The following is a 16,889-nucleotide window of genomic DNA, read 5'->3' as shown; positions in this document are numbered from 1 at the left end:
GGCCGGTCCACCATCCCTCAGACCATGTGGTGGGCCGGACTATATTTTGTGGGGGAAAATGAATGAATTCCTATGCCCCACAAATAACCCAGAGATGGATTTTAAATAAAAGCACACATTCTACTCATGTAAAAACACCAGGCAGGCCCCACAAATAATCCAGAGATGCATTTTAAATAAAAGAACGCTTTCTGCTCATGTGAAAACACGCTGAATCCCAGATTCCCAGACTATCCGCGGGCCGGATTGAGAAGGCGATTGGGCTGCATCCGGCCTATGGGCCTTAGGTTGCCTACCCCTGGGCTAGAGGGCTGATGCAGAAATCGTTGCTTGCTCCTTCATGCTTCAGCCACTGGTCTCCTGCACAACCACCCCACTCTATGCTGTGTGAGTGTGTTGGTATGCTTCTCCATATTTTGTTAACTCATTTTTAAGGGAGCATCTACAAGAAGTTGCCATCCAATTGTTACGTATCTTCCCTGTGCTTCTTCTGTACCGAAAGCTCGCAAAAGTAAATGAATGAAGCAGCTTTCTACTATGCGCAGGTGTAGATGTGGTTTTGATGTGAACAATGATGTTTCAGGCAGCTGAGCCTCCTCCTTTGGACACATCTTCACAGTTTTCTTTCTGATTGCTTACATTTAGCAGTGTTTTGTAGGGTGGTGGTGTTAAGAGTGATTTTTCATTCACACTGAAATGCCTACATTATAAAACAACAACCAGGAACTCTACAATAGGCTTAATGAAAAAAGCATAAACAAGATGCTAAAATAGCACGCTTCAGCGCTTCATTACTCCATTGTTCATTTGGTTTTGTTATGCATTCCCATTAGTGTGGACAAAACACAGTGGAATGTGTGTGTGTGCGTGTGTGTGCATGCATGCATGCATCTATGCACACATCCAGCTATTTCTGGAGAAGTATGAAAAATAAGCTATCATTTTCCCAGAGAAAGCAGTAAAACCATGACCGGCTTAATGCTAAAACCCTGCAGACCGGAGCACCCAAGATGTGTGTGAGCATAAGAGGCCCTGGGTCTGTTCTGAAACGACTGTTGTTCCAGCCGGAACACGATTAAAGCCCATATTTTGGTCTGGCAGAACCCTGCTCTATCTGTACTGTGTAGGGAATTAGAGCATAGGAAATGGTTATATTCAAGTGAGCAGGAAGTTTGAGGCAACTTCAGTTTTGGTTCACCTGCCCCATTTCTTCAGCTCCTAACGTTAAGTTGCACTATATTGTCCCCTTGTCCCTCATATGATCAGACGTCCCACTTCAGGAAATGCTGGGAATTAAAGTTAGATGAATTACAGGTCACCTCTGAATTTGCTGCAGATTACGTTGAAACAGAAGTTGGATCTGTTAGATTAAACGGCTTCTGGGGAGAATATGTGAGAAAGCTTTGCTGCTTCTTGGCTAGAACGCTCCTGCTTGTCATTTTGGTGGCTCTGATTTCTGCTGAACTGCATATTTATTGTGACCTCCAAGCAAATCCCGGCTGGTGAATGCTGTTGGCCAAATGGTTTTGAGCAAATTTGTTTCTTTATAATGTGCTTGCACAGCCTGAAAGAAATGGGGCCATGTACTGGATTTGAGATTTAAATGCTTAGTACATTAAAGAACTAAAGGAGGGGGGGGGGAATCATTATTTTAAGGCTCAGACGGGAGTCATGAATACAAATTAAGCCAAATAATAGTCTTGTAAAGAACAGGAATGTCATGGATTGATCTACATTTTCTAGGAAAGCAAACAATATGATTTGCCTAGGGCTTCACCACTTTAAACTGTAGGTGATGAATTGCTTTTTTGAATGCTCTCCTGTGTTTCTAACGGAGCAAACAAAATCCTGCACCTGGATAGCACATCAGGAAGAAAGCTAGTCTGAAAACTTTCTCCTTGACAAGCTACTCTCCAATGTATGCAGGGTATGTGTTTTTGAAAAATATGCAGCCTATTACCTGTGGCGGGCTGAAGGATTATTATGTGGGTTTTTTCTGCAGGTTTGAATTGGGTCTGTGTTTTAATTTAATTTATGGCAGTCTGAGAACTGTATTTACACCCTCCTATGGTGGTAGACAGTGGCGGGTGGCGCTGTGGATTAAACCACAGAGCCTACGGCTTGCTGATCGGAAGGTTGGCGGTTCGAATCCCCAAGATGGGGTGAGCTCCTGTTGTTCGGTCCCAGCTCCTGCCAACTTAGCAGTTCGAAACCACGTCAATGTGCAAGTAGTAAGCAGCGTTTCCGTGTGCTGCTCTGGTTTCGCCAGAAGTGGTTTAGTCATGCTGGCCACATGACCCGGAAGCTGTCTGCAGACAAACGCTGGCTCGCTTGGCCTATAGAGCGAGGTGAGCGCCGCAACCCCAGAGTTGTCCGTGACTGGACCTACTACCTATGGTAGTAGAGGATAGTAGAGAATTGGGGCCAGAATGACCAAAAAAGAAAGAAAAAAGCATATGTTTGGGGAGCTAACGTGAACAAAGGCGTGAAAGCTTGGATGAAATGGGAAGCAATTCTTAAGTGAACAATCTTATATTGCTGGAAAAAAGCATAATACCATGTTCTCAACTACCTAGAATCATAGAATAGAATCATAGAATCGTAGAGTTGGAAGAGACCACGAGGGCCATCCAGTCCAACCCCCTGCCGAGCAGGAAACACCACCAAAGCATTCCTGACATATGCCTGTCAAGCCTCTGCTTAAAGACCTCCAAAGAAGGAGACTCCACCACACTCCTTGGTAGCAAATTCCACTGCCGAACAGCTCTTACTGTCAGGAAGTTCATTCTAATGTTTAGGTGGAATCTTCTTTCTTGTAGTTTGAATCCATTCCCTCTGCAAAGCTCATGGGTGAGTTCCGATACAGGCATAGGCCCTCGGCATCCTGTTTTGCTGCTTGGGGTGAAACAGGAAGTGCTGCTCTGCTCTACTGCTTCTGTTGGTGGCAGAGAAGTGGCACTAGCACCAACCTCTGGCAAGATCCCACAGATTTCCAGTGAAACCTCACAAGATCTCACTGAAAATTGATGCCGCCTGGACTTCCTGTTTCCTCCGCTGACCGGGAAGGAGCGCGGGTGAGCTCTGCGGAGAAACCCCGAGCTTTGCAAAGGCAAAAAAGAGGTTTTTGCTAGGGCTGTGCAAACCTCCAAACCTCCAAGTATTAGCTTAATACTTGCCTTTGTGAAGCAGTTTCCCATAATATAATGCATTCTTAATGCTGTTTTATTAACTTATGCATTTCTATGCACACTTTGTCTCAGTATATGTGTTTTTGTTCGCATTACTTAGCTGGATAACTGCATTACAAAATTCTGGGAAGTAGGAAGCTCAAAGGATGGTGGTGTAGTAATAATGATGATGATGATGATGAAATATTTCTTATACCCTTCCAATCTGACAAGGCTCCCCCAGTCACTCTGGGAGGCTTCCAACCAAACCCCTCACAGAGCTACAACTTTGGAAAGTTTGGATTATGTATAGGTTCACTTTTATATGCGAACTGATTTTAATTTTTCCACCAATGTTAGCTGAGATGAATCAAAAAGCATAGAGGAGGTAAGGAGGAGACTGGAAAGTGGGCAGTTACACTTCAGTGTCTCATTCCCTATTTTTTTCTCCCAGATGGAAATGGAGAAAGAGGCAAACAGATATAAACTGTCTGCTTTATGAAAAAATTCCAAAGAAAATGCAATTCATTGTTCTTATACTACATTGTCATCTGAAGGGGGTTTGGCCAGAAGAGGCTTGCTTATAGGTTTAAAAAAATTAAAAAAAGGCAAAGGACCCTTGTACAGTTATGTCCAGTCAAAGGTGACTATGGGGTTATGGCACTCAACTCACTTTCAGGCAGAGGAAGCTGGCGTTTGTCCACAGACAGCTTTCCGGGTCATGTGGCCAGCATGACCAAACCGCTTCTGGTGCAACAGAACACCATAACAGAAACCAGAGCACATGGAAACGCCATTTACCTTCCCACCACAGTGGTGTGCTTTCAAACTGCTAGGTTGGCAGGAGCTGGAACAGAGCAATGGAAGCTCACCCTGTTGCGGGGATTCAAACTGCTGATCTTCTGATCAGCAATTCCTGCTCACCCCTTCCCAACAGGTGGGCGGAGTTTGTGGCTCCGAGTGGAGCCACCTGGCCGGGTTCCACCCACCAGGTAACTGCGGGCTTGGCCCACCCCTGCCTGGTGGGCCAATGGGCTGCCGGTGGGGGTGTGGCCTGGTAGTATGTTTAGGGACCGGTCCCTAGGAGAAAAAAGGAGTCTCAAAGAGACTCAGTGGTTTAGACGACAGTGCCACCCACTTGTAACAGAACTTAAAACAGAACTTCAGCACTGATTACTGAAGTCAAGCTCTTAGTGGGTTACAATTATGTTCTGAAGTGTCAAGAGAAACCCTTATTATAGGTTTGGGATTGGTTTGGCCTGAAGCTGACAGAATAGTACACAAGACGCCTGCAGTGTGATACACTATTATTCCCTGTTGCTGACAGGGAGCTCTGCTTAGTAAGAGTAGTTGATGAGCCCTGAGGTGCAGTCCACAGTGAATATTGTAGGTGAGACAAGGGATTTGGATTCCCAGTCAAACAAAATCCATCTGCACCTCAGGTGACAGCAAAAGTCAATCTACTTGTCTCCTAAGATCACCTTTGGGCCCAATCAGTTGCATACAGAAGCTTCTTGCTTCACTGGGTTGCATGCCGTCTAAGTTAATACAACACTACAAGTTAGAACTGAGATTTGTTTCTTTGACAGTGCATTTTCCCAGCTCCTATGAGTCTTTGTCGCTTGCTCTCTCTCACACAGTGTCTATTGTGGGTACTCTTCTGTACTCATATAACAAATATTTGTCCAGGACAGAATTCTATCCTATTTATTCTATCCTCACTGTACAAACAGTCATTCTTAAAATGATGAAAAGTAGGTTCCCATCTATGTTTACTCAAATGTATATTATATTAAATTTGAAATGTGTATAGGGTTGCAGGCCACTTTCCTGTCTGTTGAATCAATTTGATATGAGGTTGCTATGGCAAATACTGACTCTTTACTCCCTTTCATGGGAGATAATTGCCTGGCTGACTCTAGACCAGCTGGTTTATTTCATTGGCTCCCGTCTGAAGGCTACAGACTGCAAGTGCACAATACAATTTACCTGGAATTGTGAGTCACACCTTTCCACTACACAGTAGCTGTAGCTACAGGTCATGACATTCACTGCCTCAAAAACAGATGGTTTTTTAAAAATTCCCAGCCATTGTTTTTCCATTCCAGCCAAATGTAATGTGCAAATGTATTTCATATGCTTCCCGATTATAAACCTGCGTAATGGATAGTGGTCCTATATTGCAAGACATACAAACCACATGCATTTATGTAATGTGTTATTTAGATATGAGAAAAGCCCACAGGAGTTGGTCCATGGCTGCAAAGCAGACAGGATCCCTAATGAGTCTGTGAACTCTTGAACCCCCAAGAGATGCAATGTGGAATCGCAGCTGATCTAAGACACACAATTCTATCAACATAATCCCTTGCAGTGCTGCAGGATGCTGGAAACAATTCTCAGATCCCATATGAGTATTGAAAAGGCTGTCCTAACACATGCTTCTAAGGTCACATTGCTGCTTCATTGGTACCCCTGAAAATACTTCCATCCCAGGTAGCACTGAACGAAAAGGTGTGTGGGTGAGGTTTCATGAATATTTTCACCGGACAACGGAATGTGGTGACAAAGCACAGAGCTTTGGGACATACCTTAGAACAAATCTATACGACCAGGTGCCATAGAAAAGCACTAGACATATCAAGAGATCCAACGCACCCTGGTCACCATTTGTTTCAGCTCCTGCCATCGGGACGGAGATATAGAACAATGCAGGCAAGAATGAGCCATCTCAGGAACAGTTTCTTCTCTGGAGCGATTTTGGCCTTAAATGGAAAGCCTGGACTTTGAAGTCATCTTATTTTATTTGTTATTTGTATTATATTTACTGTTTTTAATTAGGTTTTGTAATTTTGGATTATGCAGAATGCTTTATCTGAGTGGATGTAGCAACCGAGTATTTTCGTTGTTCCCGCAAGGGGACAATGACAATAAAGATATCTTATCTTATCTTATCTTATCTTACCTTGCACTTAAACTGTATCTCCCCATGTATGGGGAACATGAACCCAAGTACATGCTGTACCCCGGAGTTCTCCATTTTCAAAGAATTGGGGGTGCACATAACAATATTTGCCTTTGCCTTTATAATGAACACTGGTATTCTAGGGGTGGAATTTTCTTAAACCCCATTTTGACAAATTGAGTGGCCTGTCTATTGTAAGCTATGAGAGATGGCATGACTCATGAATCTCCTTAAAAACATCAATGCTTAAAAACATAGCCTCCTTACTTGGTCTTGATGCTGACTTGGTGGCCTCGAGTGAGCTAGCTTGTCTGGTAGCCTTCTGTCGAAACCGTGTCCGTTCTCCAAACGAGACTCCCGGGGTTTGTCGAACCAATCAGTTTCTTCCCGGCGCAGGTGGTAGGCTTTGAAAACCAAGGACACGTCATAGGTTCTGAGCCCGAGATGTGAGAAGAGCAATAGTCTGGTGTGCGCAGTCAACATGCATATAGCAGTTAAGAATTGGCCATGCATTTTAAAGCAAAAGTAGCAGGCAAGAGTGGAAGCAGACAAAATTAAGGTTAGTAGAAAGTGACAGAGAAGACCCAGCCTTGTTGACTGCGGACCCTTTGCAGATATGTCAGAATGCCATAACAATTTATTTGGGCTTGTTTGGTTCCTGAAATACACCATTTGAATATGTTTCTGAGGTGTTTCCTCTTAGCAGGTGGTTTCATAAAACCCTTTGCACCACTCCTTATGGACTCTAAGCTCCATCACTGTCTCGCCTTATATATTTTATTTGTTTATTTTTAACGTGTTTATAAACCACCAACTCATTAAAAATAACATGGTAATATACAATAAAACATGTAAAATACAGAACAAGTGACCAACACTGAATCAAATTAATTCTGTCAATCAAGTGTTTGGCTGTATGAGAAATAAGGGTGCATGTAGAATCATTCTTGTTAGACTTTTCCCAGTTCTGAATTGCTCTCCATCTTCACGTCCACAAAAATCTGAGTCTGTATATTTGCTAGAAGAGATGCATGACTCTTTAAAGCAGGTTAGTAGCAGGTAGGTTCGTATCTCAGCAGACATTTTAAGTCACTTCAGATATTATATTTAGTTTTGAACTGATTTGGTCTATATTGCACTTGTTAATAATTGTATACCAATTAGATACACTTGTAATTAAGGAGTATAAAGGTAAAGGTAAAGGGACCCCTGACCATTAGGTCCAGTCGTGACCGACTCTGGGGTTGCGGCGCTCATCTCGCGTTATTGGCCGAGGGAGCTGGCGTACAGCTTCCAGGTCATGTGGCCAGCATGACAAAGCCGCTTCTGGCGAACCAGAGCAGCGCACAGAAATGCCGTTTACCTTCCCGCTGTAGCGGTCCCTATTTATCTACTTGCACTTTGACGTTTACCTTCCCGCTGTAGCGGTCCCTATTTATCTACTTGCACTTTGACATGCTTTCGAACTGCTAGGTTGGCAGGAGCTGGGACCGAGCAATGGGAGCTCACCCAGTTGCGGGGATTCGAACTGCCGACCTTCTGATCAGGAAGCCCTAGGCTCTGTGGTTTAACCGACAGCGCCACCCGTGTCCCTAAGCAGTATATAAATGGTCAAAATAAAATAAATGTGTATTTTTAATGTTTTTTTTAACATCTTGAGCCTATGGCACGATTGTGTAAATTTAAATCAATCAATAACACAGGAGCACATGAAGCTACCTTATTCTTAATCAGACCCACAGTCCCTATAGGTTCCAAACAGGGTGTCTTTCCTTGCCCGACCTGGAGATGCCAGATGTTTAGTCCCTGGGACCTTCTGCATGCAAATTAGATGATCGGTTAAACCTTATAAGATCCTTTCATCATAGGCTTGCCAAATTTTCACTCAGATGAAGATCCACTGTCTTTAAGAGCTGAATGCTTCGGAGATGCCCAGAAGATCTAACCAATCACCAGCTTCCCCTATCTCCTGCAATGGCCAGCCCACCCTCCATTGGTTGCTGCATTTGAACATTTAGAGCAAGTTAGGAGTACAGTGGAACCTCGGTTTACGAATTTTCAGTTTACGAACACCGCGGACCCATCTGGAACGGATTAATCCACTTTCCATTACTTTCAATGGGAAAGTTCGCTTCAGTTTATGAACGCTTCAGTTTATGAACAGACTTCCGGAACCAATTACACCCATGCTTCGGGTTAAGTACGCTTCAGGTTGAGTACTCCGCGGACCCGTCTGGAACGGATTAATCCACTTTCCATTACTTTCAATGGGAAAGTTCACTTCAATTTATGAACGCTTCAGTTTATGAACAGACTTCCGGAACCAATTGTGTTCATAAACCGAGGTACCGCTGTACGGATTGACTGTGGCACACACCAAGCTCTTCCCTGGTGTGGAACTCTCGTGTGAAAAAAGAGAGCGATATCTCCTGTGTGACAATTATACTAATTGCTATAAACACCTCAAATTGGTAGACGAAATCTCTTGAACTTCATCGTTTCATACTTAGTAAGAACAAAAATTTATCATAGACGGCAGCTGTAGAAGGCAGACTTAGCATTCAATTTGTCGTCATATCCCCTAAACCAGGATGAACTTAAAACGGTAATTTAAAGTACATTCATGCATATAAAGAAACTTTTTTTTGGTGCTTGATCATAGTGAACAGTATGATCCGTATAGCATTACTTGAACTGAAAGAATTTATGGGCTACTTTTTGCTAATAACGCTTTCACATAATGCGTTTGACATTACCATTTCATGATTCCTGGAGTTCTGGTGCTGCTCCTGATATAGCATGGATACAGTTTCCACTTCCTGCTATGGAGTTAACCCATAAACCCCAGCCATAGAAATAAAGCAGAGTTGCAGGTTTCATACAAAACAAGCAATGATGTCAATGATGTGGATGCAAATGTTTGCGGTTTCATGGAAAGGACTGCTGGAGCAAAGATGCCTTAAAATTCCAGTGGGCTCTACACGCTGGCATATTTGACGACTGTGAAACAAGAACAATGGTCAAAGGGCCATGTTTCATTTCAGAAAAAAGTGTTGTGTGTGTGTCATGTAGGTGTTATGCTTCTTTATGACCTTATATAGAGAGAGCACAGAATATGAAAACCTAGGATATTTTGGTGAGAGTGGCTAGAGTATTTTGGGGGCTTTTTTTTTTTTTACAAAGAGAGATTCAATTCCTCTTTTACTTCAGTCAGTCTGTTATCTCATTCCTTTGTTTTCTCTGGACCGCCAGCAGTTATTACTCCATTTATGAAGAAAACATGATCTAAAGGCTTGAAGAACTCAGGAATGAAAAGAAAAGTGGAATGTTCAATGGAGCAAACTGAGACCTTAGACAAACTTTGGATCTAAAGACGAATAGGCATGGTTCCAGCAGGGCATGTAAAATGATACATAACCTCCCTCCACTCCCTGAATGTAAGTTTTGGACAACTTTTAAAATAAGAACTCATAAGCTTTAAGTAACAAAAAAAAAGTAGAAACCAAAACAAAATGTAAATCTGAAGAACATGTATCGGATCCAGAGCAAATTAAAATATGCTCCAAAAAGTTCTACTCAAAAGTAAGTTCCATTGAATATAATGGGACTTACTCAAAGGTCAGTGAATATAGGACTGCAGTGTAAACCAAATTTAGGTACCCTTGAAATTGGTGTAAAAGCATACACCATGGCTAACTTAAGTAGTGTTGATCTCAATGGGATTTAAATGCAACTAACTTTCCCTGGATCCAACCTCCTGTTTTATACTTCGGTGAGATGGGGCAAATTCCAGGTCATTCGGAGGGGGAAAGCTTTATATCACATATTCACATTTATTTTTATTCTATTTTCAGAGTGAACTGAAGGAAGGAAGTAATGGCACTGAAGTAGATAAGAAAGTGTGAGGGGAGTAACTTCAGCAAGTATTTCTTCCACAGTAATCATGGCTATTAGCAAACACAATAGTGCATGCAGTGTATTTTTATTGGACAATATGCACAAAAACTCAACAGAGCACATACAAAGAAAACGTGTAAAATTCATTAACTTTCAAAATGGCTTTTTGAAATGGCTTCTGAAACAGTATTAAAACATGCTATGAACTTTACTCAATTCCAACAATGCTGATACACAACTTACAGCTTAATATTTAACATCAGCATAACATTTTTCTTTGCTTTATAAAAAGTAACATTTAGTATTTGTTTTTCTTTTTTCTTTTTATAGAAAAAACACACCTTTGTGTGCATCTGTGTGAGATAAGCTTGTGCAGTTGCCTATAGAATTCCCAACCCACCGTGTACTTGAACATTTACTTGGGACTGTTATTATTTTCTTTTCAAAAGCTGTTTCCCTACTTAGGTTTCAATGTCCCATCTTACCTGCTTCCTCCTCTCAGACTCATCCCAATACTTGGAACAGCTTTTGCAATAACCACACATAAATAGAATCACTTTGAAAACATGCTTATATGCCTGAGGTACAGGTTATGGTTTACGGTATATGGGGTCATTTATACATAAGGGTAGCATTGAAGTTATCTGTGTAAAGTTTACTGGAGAAGCTAATTGACCCTGACATCTGAACAATATCATATCATCATACTTTTAATTTACAAAAATCCATACATAACAGCATACACTTTACGAAGATGCAATTATCATGGCGCAGTAACGATCTCTCTAAAAATACAATACCTTATCATAACAATATTGCCTCTACCCACGATTCCACCAGGGTTTAAAACAATGATTCGAAATATATAAGGGGATTACTTTCATAAAGGATTTTGTTTGTAAACTGTGCTCTATGGCTCTTGGAAATTTTTGGATTGCTGACGATTTGCAGCAAGCTTATTGCACAGAAGATAATTTCACATTAACAAAAGGATGGGTCAGTTTTATGAAGACTATATTTATTTTGGGTGGTATTTCTGCCTCTCTTGATTTTAGCGGAGGCTTATTCCACTAAACACAATGGAAGGAGACAAACCAATCCTGAATTATTGCTTCTGAAAATTCCAGCCAAAATACATATAACAAAAGTGGAGTGCAAAAAAATGCACACGCAAACTAAAAGAAAAAATAAATACAACTGGAACATGCAAGTCTACCCATGTACCCATCCAGAATCCGAGCACAGAGTTAAATCAGCCGACTAAATGAAAAGAGTATCTATCTATATACACATACATATGTACATATATATATATATATATATATATATATATATATATATATATACACACACACACACACACACAGAAAAAGAATGCAAAAAAGAAAAGAAGAAGAATTAGTCTCGGAAAGATTATGAAATCAGACACATGCATAGAAATGAGGATTTGTGTTGTGGGAGCGATAAAGCAGTCTGAAGTCTAGTTTACCTTCACTGTCTGACATGGCGTGCTGGAAGTCGTCCATGATGAAGGCTATATCCCGGTCGTAGCCTCGAGCTCGTGATTCTTCCCTCATGTGCTGCTGGACTTCAGGCAATGAATGGCTTGATCCAAACTGGTCCCTAGTGTCTGCGGATATAGGTGGCAATGGCCCAGCTGCTGCTCTTGCCATTCCCATTGGCTGACCCACAGGACTTAAGGGACTCTCTTCTTCTGAATTCTGTGCTACTATTGGGATTCGGCCCCTGCTCTGACTTATGGGTAGACTAGTGGGTTTAGTTCTTCCAGAGGGGGCTGCGTGACTGAAGGAAACGTCTAGGGGTTCAGCCTCTTGGGCCTTCAGTCTTAAAGATGAGCTTGAAGAATCTCTTTTTAGTGATAAATCAAGCCCATAGACGGATGACGGTCGGGAAGAAGGTCTGGATCTACTGCCACTGCTGTAAGATTTGTCAGAATCATCATGTAATGTGGATCTCATTGATGTACTCAGTGCAGCCCCAAGGCTTGTGCCAAGAGAATGTGAGAGAGTTGGCCCCATATACTTCTGCTGGTCTGTGATATTTTTCCGAAGGCCAAACGTTATATCATCTTGGAGGAGCCTTGCTCTGGAAGTAATGCCCCCAAGGGATGACGTGCTTGAAGTCAAGTAGGTTGAATAATCAAGCTCAAGGTCCCTGCTTTCCTGAATGGGTGAAAATTTAGATAATTTGGGATCAATCAAGGCCTTCTTATGCTTCGACTGCTTCTGGTAAAGAAGGGCCGCTGGGAGCTGCTTGGCAGCTTGCTTCTCTAAGGTAAGCCTGCTTATGCTATATTTCTCAGATTTGGGGAAATGTCTGTAGCTAGTATCTGCATGGTAATACTGCGAAAGGCCTGCCAGGTGATCCAGGCTTTCAGCCCCCCTCCGGAACTCCTGCTTAATCTGATGCTTCAGCAGCTTTAGCTCGTAAGGGTCTTCCATGGGATCATCATCAGTTTTCATGTAGCTGTGCAACCGAGAAGAAGTCTGCAGCGGTGCGAGGAAATCTGAGACTTCCTGCACCCTTCGCGCCTCAGTAGTCCGAAGCAGCCGATCGGTTTTGGTCAGATCCTTTTCATGCAGACCATAAGCAGAGCTCAGAGATGATGTCCCTTTAGTGAGGTCTCCAATATCATCAATCAGCACATAATTACGTGGCGCATGGTGGTCGATATCTGCGTAGAAGGAGTCCCCAGATATGCTCGAGATGGGACTGCTGGCCATGCTGCTCCTCTCATCGAGCCCCATCCTTAAGTCCAAGGTACTGTATTTACTACCCAAATGGGACACAACATACGTGTTGTCCGAAGACGCAGGGGCTATCATGAGAGGCTGGTTGCGAATCACGTCATAGTTCGTTGTTATCTTAGGCTCCAGATACAACGAAGCCTGCCTTGTTTTCTGTGGGATCACCATTAGCTGCGACGAAAGCTGGTAGGAAGGCTGCGGGGTTGGTGGAGGCTGAGCCTGCGGCGCGTAAGACATGGTTGCCACAGTTTGGAAGGCTGACTGGGTCTGGTAAGGAGAAACCTGCTGTTGATATAAAGGTTGCTGCTGCTGGTAATGAGACGGCTGGGAGTACTGAGTTGGTGCTTGAGTGGGAAGGGCAGGGGAAGAGTACTGATACTGAGTATAAGGACTCGTAGGAGTTGCAAACTGCGTTTCTGGTTGGGTTTGTGGGGGGACAAATTGGTCAAATTCTGTTTGGGGCGCAGTCCTTGGTCTTTCCAAGCCATGCTGAGATTCTATTCTCGTGGGCCTGGTGCTGCTAATCTCACTGTCAGACATATAGTCGCGTTCCTCTGCTACACCTTGAAGATAGGCACGCTCCCTCTTTTCTCGTTCTTTTAGCAATGCCTCTTTCCGCCGATTGATGCCCATCTCTAGATACCGAAGTTTCGCATCTATTTCTTTCTCTTCCTCATCTAACTCCGCTTGCTTTTTCCGGAGCTTGGCTGACTCTCTTTCTACCAGATCCAGTTCTCTGTCTATATCCTGGAGGATTTTAGCTCTGGCCATGGTATTGCTTCTACAGATCCTCCGGCGTGAAACTGATCCCACAGTGGTGAAGGTGGATTGTGTCCCTACTGCAACATCTTCTGGAGGTGGGTTGGGTAGAGTCCTCTTGACCTTCTTTTGCATTCCTGATGCTGATACACTTGAAGATCCTTTAGTCTGCAGCATAGGGGGGGAAAACACAGGATAATAATTTTAGAGAAATGGACACATATGGGCCAGCACAACTTGTGATCCCCCAAGCCAAAAACCCAAATGTACTGCTAGATGCTTGACTATCCTCATGTTTTGTGGTCCCAAAGAGGCTGCAAAGCAGGACTGTGTACGGTTCTAGCTAGGCATCTCAAAAAGAAAAGCACAGAGCTGGACAGTAGAAAAGTACAAAGAAACTGTTCAAAAGGCTGGAGGGAGCACCTTCCCTACAAGGAAAGCCTAAAGCACTTGGGGCTTCATAGTTTAGAAAATATGATTAAAAGGACACAGAACACAAATTTACTAAATGATGCCATTTGCAAAAAGTGAATGGAGATAATTTTTTCTCACTGTTGTAACAACAGAAATCAGGGTCATCCAGTGAAAATGACTGCCATTAGATTCAGGACAGATAAAACTTGGTAGGGGATGTTTTATCCCATGTTGATGGCCTTTCAGCTGATTCCCTGGTGGCCTGCTGGAATGCGGAGTTAACCAGGGCTATTGGCTGTCTGGCTCCGAAGTGCCCTCACCAATTGCATGGAGCCCAGACAGCCCCGTGGTTTCCCCTGGAGCTCAGGGTGATGAAACAATTGTTGAGACGGCTAGAGTGCTGGTGGTGGAAAACTCCTTCTGAATCAGACCGAACACGGGCTAGAGCTCAACGTCAAGCCTACCAAGTGGCAATGGTGATAGTGAAGAGGACCTTCTTCACTGCCTCTATCGCATCTGCAGAAAATAGCAACAGGAGACTCTTCCAGGTGGTTCACAATCTATTGGAACCACCTTTGTCACTGGGGCCTGGTAGGGTCCCCAAGATCTCCTGCAATGCTTTTGCAAGGTTTTTTGCAAAAGCATTTGCTAAAGATAAAGTCACTCAGATTCGGAAGAAGGTAGACTCCATCGTGGGAGTATCACCGGGCAGGGGAGTGCTAGAGTCCTGTCTAGTCATGTTACATGGGATCAATTCCAATCTGTTACCTCCGAGGATGTGGACAGGACGAGTGAAACCAACCACCTGTCTCCTTGATCCTTGCCCATCCTGGCTAATAAAAGCGAGCTGGCATATGTGGTGGATGTGCCCCAAAGTAAAAGACTTATGGGAAAATATTTATAATGAATTGAAAAAGGTGTTGATAAACACATTTATTAAGAAACCAGAAGCCTTTTTACTTGGTATAGTCGGGGAACAAATTCCCAAAAAAGATGTTACTTTTTTCTGTATGCCATGACAGCAGCAGTAATAATAATAATAATAATAATAATAATAATAATAATAATAATAATTTTTAATACCCCGCCCATCTGGCTGGGTTTCCCCAGCCACTCTGGGCAGCTTACAACAGAAAAATGAAATAAAATAATCTATTAAACATTAAAAGCCTCCCTTCAGCCTGCCTTCAGATGTCTTCTAAAAATCTGGTAGCTGTTTTTGTCTTTGACATCTGATGGGAGGGCGTTCCACAGGGTGGGCGCCACCACCGAGAAGGCCCTCTGCCTGGTTCTCTACAACTTGGCTTCTCGCAACAAGGGAACCGCCAGAAGGCCCTCGGTGCTGGACCTGTGTCCGGGCAGAATGATGGGGTGGAGGCGCTCCTTCAGGTATACTGGACCGAGGCCATTTAGGGCTTTAAAGGTCAGCACCAACACTCTGAACTGTGCTCGGAAACTTACTGGCAGCCAATGTAGATTTTTCAAGACCGGTGTTATGTGGTCTTGAAGAATTGGAAGACACAAGAATTACCAACATTGGAAGATTGGCAAATGAAGATGATTGAATTTATGGAACTTGCTGAATTGACGGGGAGACTGCACGACCAGAGAGAAGAGTTGGTGGAAGAAGATTGGAAGAATATATATATAGAGTAATATTTGAATTTTGGAATATATTTGGAAGTTGTTATGGGTTGTAGGTGTAGAAGTATAGATTTGTATGTATGGAAATCAATGGTAATGGAATCAATAAATTAATGAGAAAAATTTAAGGTTAGGATTAAATATAAATTATGGTTAAAGATAAGAGTTTTTGAAAACTGCTCAAGATGATGTATAATGAAATTCAGTTAGGGGGGATTTGAGGAAGTCACCATAAAATGTTTAGGAAATTAGATTTGAAAATGAGAATTTATGTTTTGGTTTGACTGTTTTTGTTATTGCTATGTTGTGTTTGTATGTGTTTGTTTGTGTTATTTTAAAACGAATAAACTTTTAAATAAATAAATAAATAAATAAATAAAAGTGAGCCGGGAAGGGCTGGGCGATGGGCTCTGCGGGGTGGTGAATGCTTCCCTCTGTGAGGGAGCCTTACCAGACCCACCGAAAGAGGTGGTCATTAAACTGCTTCTTAAAAAAAACATCTTTGGAACCGGCCAATATGGGCAACTATCACCCAGTCTCAAATCTTCCATTCTTGGGCAAGGCTCACCTGGCTCATTACCAGGTTAGGCTCTAGGTAGACTCCCAGTGGCGCGGCGCACTAGGGCGCCGGGCCGGTAGGCAGAGCGCTGCGCAGCGAAGCTGCGCGGAAACCATGCTGCGCCCTGTGAGGGCGGGGGCGCCGGAGCGATCTCCGCCCCTCAGCGCCAGGGCGCCCGACATGCTCGAGACTGCCCTGCTCATTATGTACCTTTAGGTACCAGGCAAAAACTTCCCTCGATAATCAGGTCTTTGGCCTTTTAGAAGTGGGTGGGATGTTTTTAATGTATTTCTCTTTCCTCTTGGCTTTAATGTATCTATGTGGGGTTTACTGTCAACCTGTTAGGTTGTAAGTCGCTTTGGGTTGCCCTGGGCAAGATACAGCAACTGATAAATCTAATAAATAAAGCAATAAAATAAAATAAAATAGCTCAGGGCTGGTTCTGGGCTGGAGGGATATGCAGAGGTTTGTGTCCGTGTGTCCCCAGGTGATGGGAGCTCTAACCTCCTGGCATGTACAGATACAGAGAAAGAGCCCAATGCTCCTGTCTATTTGTCTTTCCTGTTGGTGAGCCTTTAGGAAGTCGTGCCCAACAGCCTGTGCCTCCCTCCTACGTATGCGAAGCATTTAAATGGTGATGAGCTCTCTTTTCTGGGTTAACCAAACTCTAACCCAATTAACTCAGCTGGCTTTGCATATTTTAAACAGTATATTTA

The 16,889-nt window shown here is 43.1% G+C and overlaps 1 protein-coding gene across 1 annotated transcript in view; it reads right to left on the bottom strand.

The window, feature by feature from the left end:
• PCLO (piccolo presynaptic cytomatrix protein) overlaps window positions 1–16,889 on the bottom strand; it is a 230,630-nt gene that overhangs the window by 92,176 nt on the left and 121,565 nt on the right. The window contains exons 7-8 of the mRNA XM_060275141.1: window positions 11,519–13,724; window positions 6,400–6,536 (exon numbers count right to left, since the gene is read on the bottom strand). Coding sequence (XP_060131124.1) covers window positions 6,400–6,536; window positions 11,519–13,724 — 2,343 coding nt within the window. The remainder of the gene's footprint in view (window positions 1–6,399; window positions 6,537–11,518; window positions 13,725–16,889) is intronic.

The sequence above is a fragment of the Zootoca vivipara genome, chromosome 5, assembly GCF_963506605.1.
Source record: "Zootoca vivipara chromosome 5, rZooViv1.1, whole genome shotgun sequence".
In the NCBI taxonomy this organism is placed as follows: Eukaryota; Metazoa; Chordata; class Lepidosauria; order Squamata; family Lacertidae; genus Zootoca; species Zootoca vivipara.
The sequence above is the reverse complement of the archived record's forward strand: the minus strand, read 5'-3'. Positions and strand labels throughout refer to the sequence as shown.